This window comes from Anthonomus grandis, chromosome 15 (assembly GCF_022605725.1).
Source record: "Anthonomus grandis grandis chromosome 15, icAntGran1.3, whole genome shotgun sequence".
Lineage (NCBI taxonomy): Eukaryota > Metazoa > Arthropoda > Insecta > Coleoptera > Curculionidae > Anthonomus > Anthonomus grandis.
Window position 1 is genome coordinate 4,084,247 of NC_065560.1, and position 13,816 is coordinate 4,098,062.

The 13,816-nt window shown below is 33.8% G+C and overlaps 1 protein-coding gene across 7 annotated transcripts in view; it reads right to left on the bottom strand.

The window, feature by feature from the left end:
- The window catches only part of LOC126745399 (ATP-dependent helicase brm-like), a 147,914-nt gene extending 134,594 nt beyond the window's left edge, over positions 1 to 13,320 (bottom strand). For 5 of the 7 annotated variants that reach the window (XR_007663538.1, XM_050453233.1, XM_050453228.1 and 2 more), the window contains exons 1-4: positions 13,149 to 13,320; positions 8,239 to 8,528; positions 7,985 to 8,162; positions 6,268 to 6,494 (exon numbers count right to left, since the gene is read on the bottom strand). Coding sequence is in view for 6 of the 7 variants with exons in the window: in XM_050453233.1 (XP_050309190.1) it covers positions 6,268 to 6,494; positions 7,985 to 8,162; positions 8,239 to 8,484 (651 nt within the window). In the remaining variant the exon portion in view is untranslated. The remainder of the gene's footprint in view (positions 1 to 6,267; positions 6,495 to 7,984; positions 8,163 to 8,238; positions 8,529 to 13,148) is intronic. The other 2 variants (XM_050453230.1, XM_050453229.1) reach the window with 2 other exon arrangements.
- Positions 13,321 to 13,816: the final 496 nt, after the last annotated feature.

Sequence of the window (13,816 nt, forward strand, 5' to 3'; positions counted from 1 at the left end):
TCGTATAAAATCAAATAAGCTCACTCCAAGGTCAGATTTAAGGTAATACCTCCTTTTCCTTGTGGGGTGATTAACCACGCCAAGCGAGGTTTTTTCTCATAAGCTCCATGCCACCAAAAATTCAAGAATTCTCATTATGGAGAGCGTTTTTGAGAATACAGTGAAAAGCTAATTTATTTTTGTAAAGTGATATATCGTTTGGCCCTTATATTAATAATTTATTATACTAATTATTAGTGTTGTGAGCAATGGAACGTTCCCGTTTATTCTCGAAGAACGTTCGCGAACGTTCACGACTTTTTTCGTGACGTTTATTCTCAAAAGCACGAATGAGCATGAATCCGAACGTTCCCCAAAAATGTGAACGTTCCCATAGCGTTAACGTTTGGTGTCGGTTTTCGGCAGTAACGGTCCTTTAGCAACACCGGATCGCCTCGCATTAGGTTGGTTGTCGTCGATCGTTGACAGCAATGACATCTGACATTGTTGATTTTCGGGGATTTACAGATTGGGTTTATTGGAAATAAAATATCTCACTACCAAATCTGGGGCTGAAATTAATACCGTTGAAGATGATTCTTCTGAGTCTGACGAGTATGAATTTGATTTAACGGAAATTCTGAGTGATTTAAAATCAAGCGAGCGCGAGGAGGGAGAGGATAGTTCGGAGGAGAGTTCCTAAATGGATTGTTTGAAAGTTTAACTTAATAAATAGAACATAAATAAACACAAACATTTTTAATTTCAGATATTTTCCTAATATGTTTCCTTATTTGCATTTTTTTCATTTATGCTCGTATGTGCTAAAAATTCTCGTTCGTGCTCGTTCATACTCGAGGAACGTTCTCGAAAAATAAATTCTCGAGCATTTTACAACACTACTAATTATTTAAAGCGGAATGTGGAATGATCCTCAAAAAGTATCCAAAAAGTATTAATTTTTTAATTTAACAATTAATTATGAGATATATTCATTAACAATTATTAAACATGAGGACATGCCTCAGCGCAGTAATCTTGGCCTACTTTTTGCTGATGCTTTTAAAATATTGGAACAAATTAGTTCTCTTAAGGATTCGACAAATCGTTTGTGGACAATAAAATGTGTCTTAGCATCAGCAAATGTCCTGTAATCAGCTTTACCCGAAAAAATAGCCCTATATTATATAACTATAAATTTAATAATGTTGTAATTAGTAGAAAGACTGAGTGCCAAGACTTGGGGGTTTATTTGCAATCAAACCTAAAATTTAATAAGCACCAGGATATTATTATTATTGAAAAAGCATATAGGGCACTGGGTTTTGTTATTAGAAACTCAAGGTGTTTTAAAACAAATTCAAAAAAGTAGACCATTTTTCTTAAAGAGACCTCTTAATAATAAATATTCAGGGATTGGAGGGACACAAAGTCAATATTACAATGGACACAATTAAATAATGTGTTGGAACTTTTGAATGATATCTGTAAATTAGTTTTTAAAAAATTTTGCCAATCAGGAGGAGATACTACCAAAGTAAGTGAGGCAATGAAATCTAGAATTTTTAATGCTGGTGTTATGGATTAAATTATAGGAGAGCTAGTATTTATTATAATGGTGAAAATGATTCAACTTCAAATGAAAAACTTAATTCTTATAAAGCTAACAGGCATTTTAACACAAGGTCTTACCTAAATTTTACACAATTGGATGAGCCAACATTAATTAAAATCATTAAAACAATACACTGTAACGCAATAGGTGAAGACTCCATAGGCTTAAAAGATCTAGAAATGAGCCTACCATATCTTACAAAACCATTATTAAATATTTTAAATAGCTGCTTATTACAAAATGTTTATCCTACAATTTGGAAAAAAGCTATTTTGAAACCTCTAGCAAAGGTAGCTGATCCAAAAGGGTTTAAAGACCTTAGACCCATCAGTATACTGCCTCTGGTATCCAAAATTTTAGAAAGGTTCGTGCACCAACAAATATGCACTTTGTTGATTTTTATAATATTATCCCGGACTGCCAATCGGGTTTTAGAAAGAACTTTAGCACTAACACGAGTCTAGTACACCTTCTTAATAACTGTAGGATAAATGAGGAAAAAAAGGAAATAACATGTCTTGGATTATTGGATTTTAGTAAAGCTTTCGATACTTTAAACCACGAAATGTTATTAGCAAAGCTTTATTATTTTGGTTTTTCGAATAACGCGATTGATTTCTTTAAGTCATATTTTAATAATAGAGCGAATTGTGTAGTAATCAACAAGGCTTCTACAACTGAAAAATCAAGTTATTATCCTGTATCTACCAGTGTTCCCCAGGTTCCTATTTTGGGGCCGTTGCTTTTTTCATTGTATGTTGCAGATATTAAATCCTGCATAAAGTACTCAATGTTACAACAATATGCTGACGATTCCCAGCTGTATACTTCATTTTCACGTGAAACTCTACCCATAATAGAAAAACAATTTAATAAGGATTTAGAAAATATAGATAACTTTTCCTGCGACCATAATTTGAAATTAAATTCGTCTAAATCATGTGTAATTTTTCTGGGTGGTCGAAAGAAGGGCCTCCTTAATGCAGCAAGAACTTCAAATGCAAAGATTCGTAATGAGCAGCTAGCAGTAGTACGAGAGGTCAAAAACTTAGGTGTATACCTTGATAGCGGCAGTTCATTTCAAACACATATAAAGAATAAGCTTACATAAGCTATATTGCATACATGCGCTTAAAAAAACTTTACGGCTTAAAAAATCATTTACCTCCTAAAACTAAATATTTTTTATGGAACGCACTTGTTTTATCCTTATTTGATTATTGTGATCGGATTCATTGACTGAATACTCCGCTTACTCAAAAAAAAAACTTCAGAATTGTTGTATGCGTTTTTCTTACAAAATTCCATTTAGAAGTCACATTTCTCCTTATTTAAACAATAATTAAATATGAAAAATCGTAGAAAATATCACATGTATTCTTTCGTGTATAAAGTTATAAAAACTAGGGAGCCATTATATTTAGCTAACAATTTTACAAATTTTCTTCATGAGCATATCACTAGATTTATAAATTTATTTAGAATACCACAACATAGAACAGCAAATTTTCAAAAATCTTTTGTTTTTGTCGCCTTCCAACTTTGGAATACACTTCCGGCTAATTGCAAAAGTTTTCCGTTTACTGCATTTAAAAAATATATTCGAAATAAACCACTTGATTCTCAAAAAACAATACTTAATCTATAATAAAAATTAAAAGAGCTGAGCCGCTCGATCTTCTATTGCCGTCTAGTTATTATTATTATAAATATAAATTAATTTACTTTCCTGCATATCCAGAACCTCCGCCTGCTTCGCCTTACTTAAATACTTAAATATGATACTCAACATATGCATGTCTCGATTAATTAAGAAAATCTTTTTTTTACTTTTAAGGTTTTTGAAGGGCTGTCACACAAGGTTCTATCTTATGATGAACCTGTGCAAACGGTTCTCTATAATCGAGGCATGGTCCTATTTATTATGTATTTGGTGAGTTGTACAACATATGTATATTATTATGCTACAATTTTGTACATGATTATTTATTTACTTTCATGATGAATAAATTTGTTTTGAATTTGAATTATTATAAATTTTGAAATAAATTTTATTAATTATACTTAATGGAAACCCATTATTTACTGCACTTTGTTTAATTGTAGCTAACTCCTTTTGAAAGGCGCTTGTTGATAATGGTATTTTGAATAACCGGTAGAAAAAGGAGTTGAATGCAGCAAATTTATGAGAATACGGGGAATTAGAATCAAACTGGATAATGTTGTCCGTCGAGGAAGGTTTTCTATAAATATCAAAGGTGATTTTATTGTTATCTCTAGTCAGCAAAAGGTCTAAAAAAGGAAGCTTAACGTCTTTTTCTTTTTTCTTGACTAATTTCAACATAGTATCTTTAAGTCAAAAGAGAGGATACTCGGTCTGTTATTTTTATATATACTATATACTTATTATCTACTAAATGTTAAGGAAGGGGTAGGAAACTTCGAGTTTCAGCTAGCAACGCTTGAAGAAGTTAAATCTCTCTATTCTCAATGAAATCTGAGGCCATTGGGACAGATGGTATAGGCTTGTCGATGCTGCTCCACTGCTGTCCATATATTCTTCCATTTCTAGTGCATCTTGTTAATTGTTGTATTGAATCTTCAACTTTTCCCGATTCTTGGAAGTCCTCATACCTTATCCCTATTCCAAAAGTTCCTTCTCCAACTGAATTATCCGACCTTAGGCCTATTAGCATTCTCCCTGTCATCTCAAAAGTTTTAGAGAGGGTATTGGAAAGCCAAATCAGAACATACGTAAACAGATTTGATATCTTGCCGGTTATTCAGTCCGGGTTTCGAAAAGACTTCAGCTGCTCTACTGCTCTTCTAAAAGTAACTGACGATATTATACAGTCAGCTGATTGTAATGAGTTAACAATCTTGACTCTACTTGATTACTCCAAGGCCTTTGATAAGTTAAATCACCTACTATTACTGGCTATACTTAAATTCTTAGGATTTGGAGAGAGTGCTCGCTCTCTAGTTCGGCAATATTTGACCGGTCGAACTCAGATAGTGAAGCTCAATGGGAAGCAATCCTCGGCTATGGATCTCTCTGGCGGAGTACCACAAGGTTCTATTCTTGGTCCTCTATTCTTTACCCTGTATACGTCTCGATTGTGTAAGAGTCTCAAATACTCAAAAGTCCATCTATATGCCGACGATACACAGGTTTATTTCTCTTTTCCTCCTAACAAAATCTTAAAAGCTAATGATAAGGTATCTTACGACCTTAACATGCTAGCAAAGGCATCGGAAAATCATTGTTTGAGTTTATACCCAAGTAAATGTAAGGTTCTTCTTTTTGGTAGGTTGCATTCCAGAGACACATATGAGAAATCTGTTCAGATTAAATTGAATGGTCAACTAATAAATTGTAGTAATGTGGCTAGGAATCTTGGAGTTTTATTAGATGTTAAGTTGAGGTTCACTGAGCACATTGATCAATGTATTAAAAAAGCTTTTATTAACCTTAAGCTACTTTATAGTCAGAGGCAGCTCCTTAATAAGGAACTAAAAAAAGTTTTATGTGACAGTCTTGTATTGTCCCATTTCACTTACCGTGATGTTTTGTATGGCCCCTGCCTTTTGATAAGTGATATAAAATGAATACAGTACATTCAAAATTGTTGTGTAAGGCTAATTAATGGAATGAAAAAATTTGATAGAGGTGTGAGTAGTGAGTTACGCTTGATGAGATGGCTAAATATGAGTGAAAGGAGGTTACTACATAGTCTTGTTCTCTTTAATAAAAAAATGTCTTTAAAAAATGTCCTAATTACCTTTATCAGAAAATTAAGTTTAGATATGACGCTCATGTTTTGGACTTAAGAAATAAGCATTTTATTACACCTCCTCTTCATAAAACTGTTTTATTTGAGAGGAGCTTTAGTTACTGTATTCATCTGCAATATAATAAAATTCCTCCTGAGTTAAAATATATTTCACCTTCTATATTTAAACGAAAAATAAGCAGTTATATTACTGATCTCTGTTAGCCTAGAGTGTTGTTAAATATCTATTCTTTAACTTATTGTAAATTTCATAAGTCTGTGTGGTTATCAAACTTTGTAATGTTAATCGGTTGTGCATATAGGCAGTTAGAACTTAATGTTTTGTAACTATGCAATTATTTAAGATACATTTTGAAATTCTTTGTAATATCTAACCTCAAGCTGATTTGTATGGTTAAGCTAGGAAGTAAGCTTCAACTTCGCCATTTAGAATTTACCAATTGTAAATTTTAATAAAGACATTATTACTATTATTATTATTATTATTATTATTATTATAGTGAGCAACAAAAAATATAGTGATCTGAATTTAATTAATAGAATAGATTTTATTGTCCCCAAGGTGGCCCTACAAACACTTAAAATCCTGCTAACTAAGTGCAATAAAGTGATCCAACTCCGTGCTAGAGATATTTTTAATATAAAAGTTTTAACTCTTAAAGAGAAACTACTTAGTATGGGATTAAATTAATTTTATAATGCACTATATTAGTACTGCTTTTATTGACCTGCAACTTATCCCTATAGTTTAACTTAATTGTTTATTTTTTATTAGGTTAGTTTGGTTTTGTTTAGTTAGTTTGTTGATATGCACTCCCTTATCGTAATTACATTATTACAATAATTGGAGTTTAAATAAATAAACTTTGATTTGATTACCTCTCTATGTTGACCATGTCCTCCTCCTGGATACTGCGAATGAGCCTGCGCAGAATGACTCTGCGGCGGTCCCATGTGATGACTCATCTGTGGTGAATGGTGAGGAGGAGGTCCGTGAGGAGGTGGTGGTGGTGGTAAAGAGTTGTGAGCTTGAGACACTGGCGGTGGCGAGTGCATCGGATGGTGTCCGGGAGATGACGGAGGTCCGAGACCTTGCGAGAGCGATACTGTCAAAAAATGGCAAAACATTTTAACGAGTTACTGAGGGTTAGTTCCGTAACTTAACCGTTCCATAACTAGACAATTTCTGAAATTTGGTTCGGTTATGAAACGCGGTTCCTGAAAAATCATTTGATCCTGAAAAGATCATTTTTTTCGGTAACTTAGGTTATTCCTACCGATGTCGTGGATTATATTCTAAGTTTGGTTTGATTTCTTCGTGGTTTTTTTCCTGTTTATGAAATGTGACTGTTCCATTCAATTCATTTCATTCAATACACTTGACTGCAATTTAAATCCAGGACTTGATCTTGATATAATTAATCTATTTTTTTAAAAAGGTACAAATTTTTCTAGGAATTTAAGTAGATATTATAATATAGTCCTTTTTCATAGAATATTACTTATACGATTATTCTTCCAATATAAGAAATAGCAGATACAAGATCAGTAATAACTGTAGCTCCTCAAAATTATATTTGGCCTCAAGGTAGAACATATCCAAGGAATGCAGTTGCTATTACTAAGAAAAAAATCGTTACCCCTGATATTCAGGTTTCAATTAAATAATAAGATCCATAATATAGCCCTCGGCCAATATGGATATAGAGACAAATAAAGAAAAAAGAAGCCCCATTAGCATAGATAGTTCGAATTAATCACCCGTAATTGACATTTCGGCAGATATGGGCAACTCTGTTAGAGGCTAACTCAATATTTGGACAGTAATGTATAGCTAAAAAAATTCCTGTCAAAATTAAAAGGCATAATCCTAGCAATCTACCAAAATTTCAATGGGTAGAAATATTTGATGGGGTAGGCAGGTACACTAGAGATGACGTAAAAATTTTAACTAGTGCGTTTTCTTTAATTGTTTTTATCATTTACTTTTGTCGCAGGGTTCCCAGGATTTTATCAATAATTTTTACTACTGCGATTAAGGTAATTAGAAGATAAAATATAAGAAAAATTATTATTTGTATAAACGATGTATTTATATAATTTTTTAAAAAGGTACAAACCCCTAGTTTTAAAAAAAAAACACTTAGGCACAGGACCCATTTCTTCATCACCGCCACTACTATAGCTTTCATCACTGCTTAGGAGCAGGAGCTCAAATATACTAACAACATTTGCACTCATTATTGGTATTATAAATAATAATAGGTACCACAAACATGGAATTCATAACATAATAATAACAGACCAAACCAACAAGAAAACAAACCGATATTTTCAGGAACAGTAAAAATACCGCTTCTAACCGACGATTCACCAAGGTCAGATTACGGAACTCACCCTTATTTTATTGGGTATTACGTCACTTATAATAAAAATAAATTTAGAGACTACTATCTCACACGCTCAAAAATTAAAAAGAAGAAGAAAATAGACTTATTCACGTATTTAAAAGAAATATGAAACTCTTTAACGATACCTTAGTGACGTAATAACGAATAATAAACATTTTAACAAACGCAAAAGTGTGCTTGCTCACCTCCCACCATGTGGTGCCCTTGCGGCGGTGGACCATGATGCGCTCCAGGTGGCGGTCCATGACTTTGTGGCGGCATCGAATGCTGTTGAGTTATATGGTGAGGAGGATGCCCGTGGGACGAAGAGGACGACACTTGGTGACCGGGAGGACCTCCGCCGTGTTGCTGATGAGATAAATGCTATTGAATTCAAATAAAACGTATAATTGGAGCGCCCTTTTTGTATGGTTTCTAACGATTTCGGGTGTTGGTTTACCTGCATATGTGGGGGTGGTCCGTGCCCGCTAGACTGACTGGTCGGCGGCAAATGGGGCTGATGTAAACTGGGGCCCATAGAATGCCCCGGAGGTGGTACGTTCATGTGTGTGCCCATGGGTGGTGGTTGCTGGTAGGGACTGTGCGGGGAATGTAAAGGAGCGGGACTCGTATGTGCCGGAGGTCCCATGGGACTGGGCGCTTGGGGCGGCGGCATCGGGCTGTTTTGCGGGGATGAGCTGCTCATTGTTGATGTTTGATCAATTTCTTCAAGGTGTCCGTGTGGGTTTTCTTGGGATATCATGTTATATATTTTATATTCAAGTATTTTAGATCACATATTCAAGTAATTGTTTATAATGGAATACATTGAGGGACAATTCCTCTGTTTGGATACACAGATATTCATATGTTTGCCCAAGCCCACCCAAGTAATAAGATCAGCAGATCATATCTGGGCCATGGTTCTGCTCTATAAAGACTTTCCAGTTAATCTGAGTAATAGTTAGCCCTATTGAATTACTTTATTATTAAGCAGGATTGAAATAATTTGCATAAATAATTTATTAATATACAGTGCCAACCAAAAATGGAGGAACTTTTAATTTATTTTCTGGTATTCAATATTTTTGAGCCAGTATGCACTTAAAACGTTTATGTAAGCCTAAGCAATAAATACTTACTAAAAACCCACAGATGTTTATCAAAGAAATGAAATTAAGTCTTATTTTCATGTAAACATAAATGGAGAAACTTTTCATACACACATTATAATAATATAGAATAGTTCTTCTTCAGATCAGTTCGTTTTTATTTTTTGAAAAGCTCAGTTTTTACCAGAATGCCTTGAGGTGTAAATTTATCAGTTCAAATAAAAGAACTTGATAATTGAGAAGCACAATGCCGGAATTAAACAAGTGACAATTGCTAAACCTACATAAAAGTGTTATTTGTAAACAAATTAAATTGTGACAAACTAGAAGCACTACTGCTATTATTCCTAAGTAGCCCTAAAAAACTAAAGGGTGTCCCAATAGGAACACACGTTTTGAATTGCGCAGCATTCTTTTTTTATCGCAGCATGTCAAAAAAAAAAGAATAATGTAAACAATTTGCGATTAGTAGCCATGGAACGATATACGGTCGAACAACGAATTATTATTGTTAAAACACACTACAAATATGGAGAATGTTTTGCGGAAACAGTTCGTAAAAAAAATGACGTCCAAAGACTAGTTGAAAAATTTGAACAAAATGGTTCTGTCGTGGATGTAAAAACACCAGTGCGTCACCGTACTAGCCGTTCTGTTGAAAATATTGCCGCAGTGCGTGAAAGTGTTGGCGAGAATACGGGAACATCTATCCGTTATCGTGCACAGCAGTTGCACATTTCGAAGAGCACTACCCACCGAATTCTAACAAAAGATCTTCATTTACATGCCTATAAGGCTCAATTGACCCAAGAATTAAAGCCAGTGGACCATGCGACGCGCCGTGCATTTTCTTCTTAGGTATTGCAAAAACAACAAATGGATGTCAATTTTTCGAAAAAAATTTTGTTTACCGATGAGGCACACTTTCACCTTAATGGCTTTGTTAATAAAGAAAATTGCTGAATTTGGGGTCATTCATGAGAAGAAAATGCATCCATTAAGAGTCACTGTTTGGTGCGGACTTTGGACAGGTGGAGTAATTGGACCGTACTTCTTAGAGGACGAGGTTGAAAATGCAGTTACCGTGAACAGCGAACGCCATCGTAATATGCTCACTGAGTTTTTATGGCCTCAATTGAATGGTATGGATACGGGCGGTATGTGGTATCAACAGGATGGTGCGACATGTCACACTACGCGTGAAGCAATTCAATTGTTGCAAAGAAAGTTTCCCGGTCGGGTCATTTCACGGAATGGAGACCAGAACTGGCCCGCAAGATCATGCGATTTAACGCCTTGTGACTTTTTTCTTTGGGGTTTTTTAAAATCCCTCGTATACGCTAGTTAAATTCAGATATCGACGAACGGTCTTTTAAAAAACATTTATTGATACAAAAGGGCCTTAAAACTAGGTGAACAGAAATATGAACAGCAACGGTATTAGCCGAGGCTTTGACACAATATTAATGCTAACGATATATTACAAGCGATTTCTTAAATATAAAAATAGTCCTAAGCTAAGCATTTTATAATGTAATATAAACAATTAATTGTGGTTTGAGGATATGTCTCCTTCACCCTCAGTTCTGTCAACGTCCTCGTTGACAAGTCTCTGCAGGATTCTCAAAGGGATGGGCTTCTTTCTTCCTTGTTTTTGCCAATGGTAGATGATCAATGCTAAGCAGCATAAAAGGATGATTGATATTGTCGTAAGAACATAATTGTGCATTGGAACATGTTGTGCTAGGTCATGGAAATGTATTGGTTTGATGGATTTTCTTAGGATCTTGAAGATGTCTAATGTCTAGATTGATTGAATTATTGGTGTTTGGGACTTTTATAATTTTTGGAATTATGACTGAAATATTGTTGATGGCTAATGAGTATTTGTGTTGATTAATTATTACGTCACATTGACTTTGAATAAGGTTGCAGTCTTGGAGTATAATCTTCTGAAACTGGAAGCAATCTTCATAAATTGTTTCAGGGCTTTTTGTACAAAATAGGAGTGCATTCCTATAAGTTAAGGTATGTACCTTAAAATTGTTTAGAACAGTGGCATACTGACAATTTTTGGGTAAAATACATCCATTGGCAATTGGTCCAGAGCAGATCCATTGTGAGTTGACTTCTTCGCAATGGCTATACCATAGTTCGTTGCAATAGTATTTACTAGGACTTATAATTAATTTTGATTCATTATTTGGCACAGGATAAACTAATTCTAAATTACATACATTTTGTGCAAATATGGGTATCTTAATTGCTAGAATTGCCATTTCACTTAAAATTAAAAGGCCGGTTTTACAGATTAAGGTTAATTCCGATAAATGCTTAATTGGCCAGAGTGCATTTTTTGGGATAGTGAACTTTCAAGTATTGCCATATTTCGTATTAATATGTTTTTTAATTTTTGCGACGGATATGGACTAGACATTAAATAATGGCAATTTAAACAAAAACTTACAGTACAATCAAGGGATGACCCATAGAGCTTGCACAGTAGAGGTTCACAACCAAAGGAGTCCCTATAAAGGCGTGGCTTAAATCGTTCTGGTCCAGATGAGATGTTTGGGAAGGCAGCACTTGGATCAGCTAGGTCCCTGACAACACGGTAGGCGGCTTAGCAGTTTCTCGGCTTGGTCTTCTCCAAAAGGGTTGCAGTACCAAGGGTTGCGGTACTTGGAGTTGGTCAATGTTTTCAGATTCGCAATTATGTGAAAATGTAATTGAAAATTTCTCAAAACGAATAAGAATCTGTCACGAAAGTCGAGGCGGCCATTTGGCAGATATTATTTTTCATGTTTAATTGCATTGTATTAGCTTTACATTAAAATATAAATAACACTCAGTTTACAATAAATTAAAAGACTTTTATTTACCAATTAAAATGTGCGCTCTTATTGGGACACCCTTTACATCTGGAACTGACAAGCTGATCAGAAGGTGTTTCATAAAAAATCCATTTACATTTGCTGAAGATATAACAAAAGCTTATTCAACTCTATCTCTCTCAGTTCCACCAAGACAATTAATTTTTTTTTTTTGGAAATTTGTTTTTTATTTAATTTGGTCAGAAATAATATTTAAAATTGTATATAAAAAAACCTGTAAATAAATTGAATGTGTCTTCTAGTGGCATTCAGATATTTCTGAAAATTAAATTGAAATACCTTGATAGACTGTCAAGAATTACCACAAAGAATAGTGTATAATATTAGGCAATGAATTTAGTTAATTTATTTACCAGGAGCTTTAGATTCCTCAATACAATTTATAAGTCTTTTAGAAGTAGACCTCTTTTTTTTTTGAGCATGCATAATTAGAGCAGCTTTGTAACTTTATTCGTTTTTGTATAAAACCTAATCAAACCATATCAAAAAACTAGAAAGAAAATAAGCCTTGGTTGACTACAGGAATTAAAATATCAGGCAGAAATATGAGGTGTCGTTATATCAGCTCTTAATAGCCCGAGTTCTAATAAACCTATATGTTCTGAGCTACTCTGAGACATTTTATCAGTGTCACCCTTTTCGCATAAGATAAAAGATGTAGGGCATTTCTTTTCAAGTTCCTGTAGATACCCTCATTTGATTGATTGCTTTTAAAATCTGTGTCTGGGATTGTGACGCATTCACCAAAGCATCAGAAAAAAGGAGTGTATATATTTATTACCCAGTTTAGTTTTTACACATAAATTATGTTTGTGATGATGCACATTGGATTCTAATAGAGCTTTACTAAAAAATTAAATAATTTTTTTTTATTTAATTAAAAAAACCAAAGCACAGAGTGGAAATCTGCGGTGAGGAAAATAACACAATGAAAAATCAATATTATGATTTCTCATCTCTTATATGAATACCTGTTTCTTTATTAAACATGCAGGCATGCTCTGTTTCAATATTTGGGACCAATAAATGAAAGAAACGTATAAAAATTCGATAATTTGGGTTAATAAATATTATGTAAATTACTATATAATTAGATCTTAGGGACTAAAAATCATAGGAATGCAATTCTCCTATTATTAATTAAAAATTGTCTGTTTTTTGTAAATTGCCAAAATCAGAATATGCAATATTGCAAATACATAATTTGCCTTTAAAAAATGGATTAATTTAGCTTTAATTCAACAGGGAGACCTGAATATAATTCATTATCATTTGTATATACAATAAATAAGTAAAATCTCAGGTATAGGTAACAAAAGGCCGAAAAAGCCTATTGTAAAAGGTTGAACACAGATATTATTTACCTGTTATGTAGTATTCCAATATCAGTTCACTTTACAGGACACTCCAAGCCGGTTTCCTTAACTGAATACCGAAAATCCTAATTAAAAACCCACGACACTCTCTCACAAATTTTCATGTTTTAATTATTTTTTTTTTATTTTTTGTTTTGACTTTTAAGCCATAGCTAAAATTGACATTACATCAGCCGTGCACCGTCTCTTTCTCTCTCTCTCTCTCTCTAAATACACATTCGAAAATAATAACGAGTGAGACAAGGATGTCTAATGGGGGTCTCGAAATACGTATGGGTGGGCATCTAGAAAAGCGCACAGTAATAGTCACGCCATCTATTAGTGGCTTTAAGTTGATGTATAGGTCAGGAAAAGTATATTTAATTAAAACGTATTTATTCATTTAAAATGTGTTTTCTTTACGGTATCTTAACTAACTCTTTTCATCTCTAGGGCAGAAAAATAAAATGTCTTCTTCTTCTTCTTTGATTTTGCTCATCTAGTACTCGACGTGGGTTAAGCAACCTATATCTGTCATTTTTGTGACAGTTGACATCAAAGACATATTCAAGCAGTTGTTACAGTTTTAAGAATGTCCTTAATGGCATTAATGTTTAAAGAATAATGTATTCATAATTGACAATGGTAAATAGGCGCAAATGTTCGAAAACCAACAA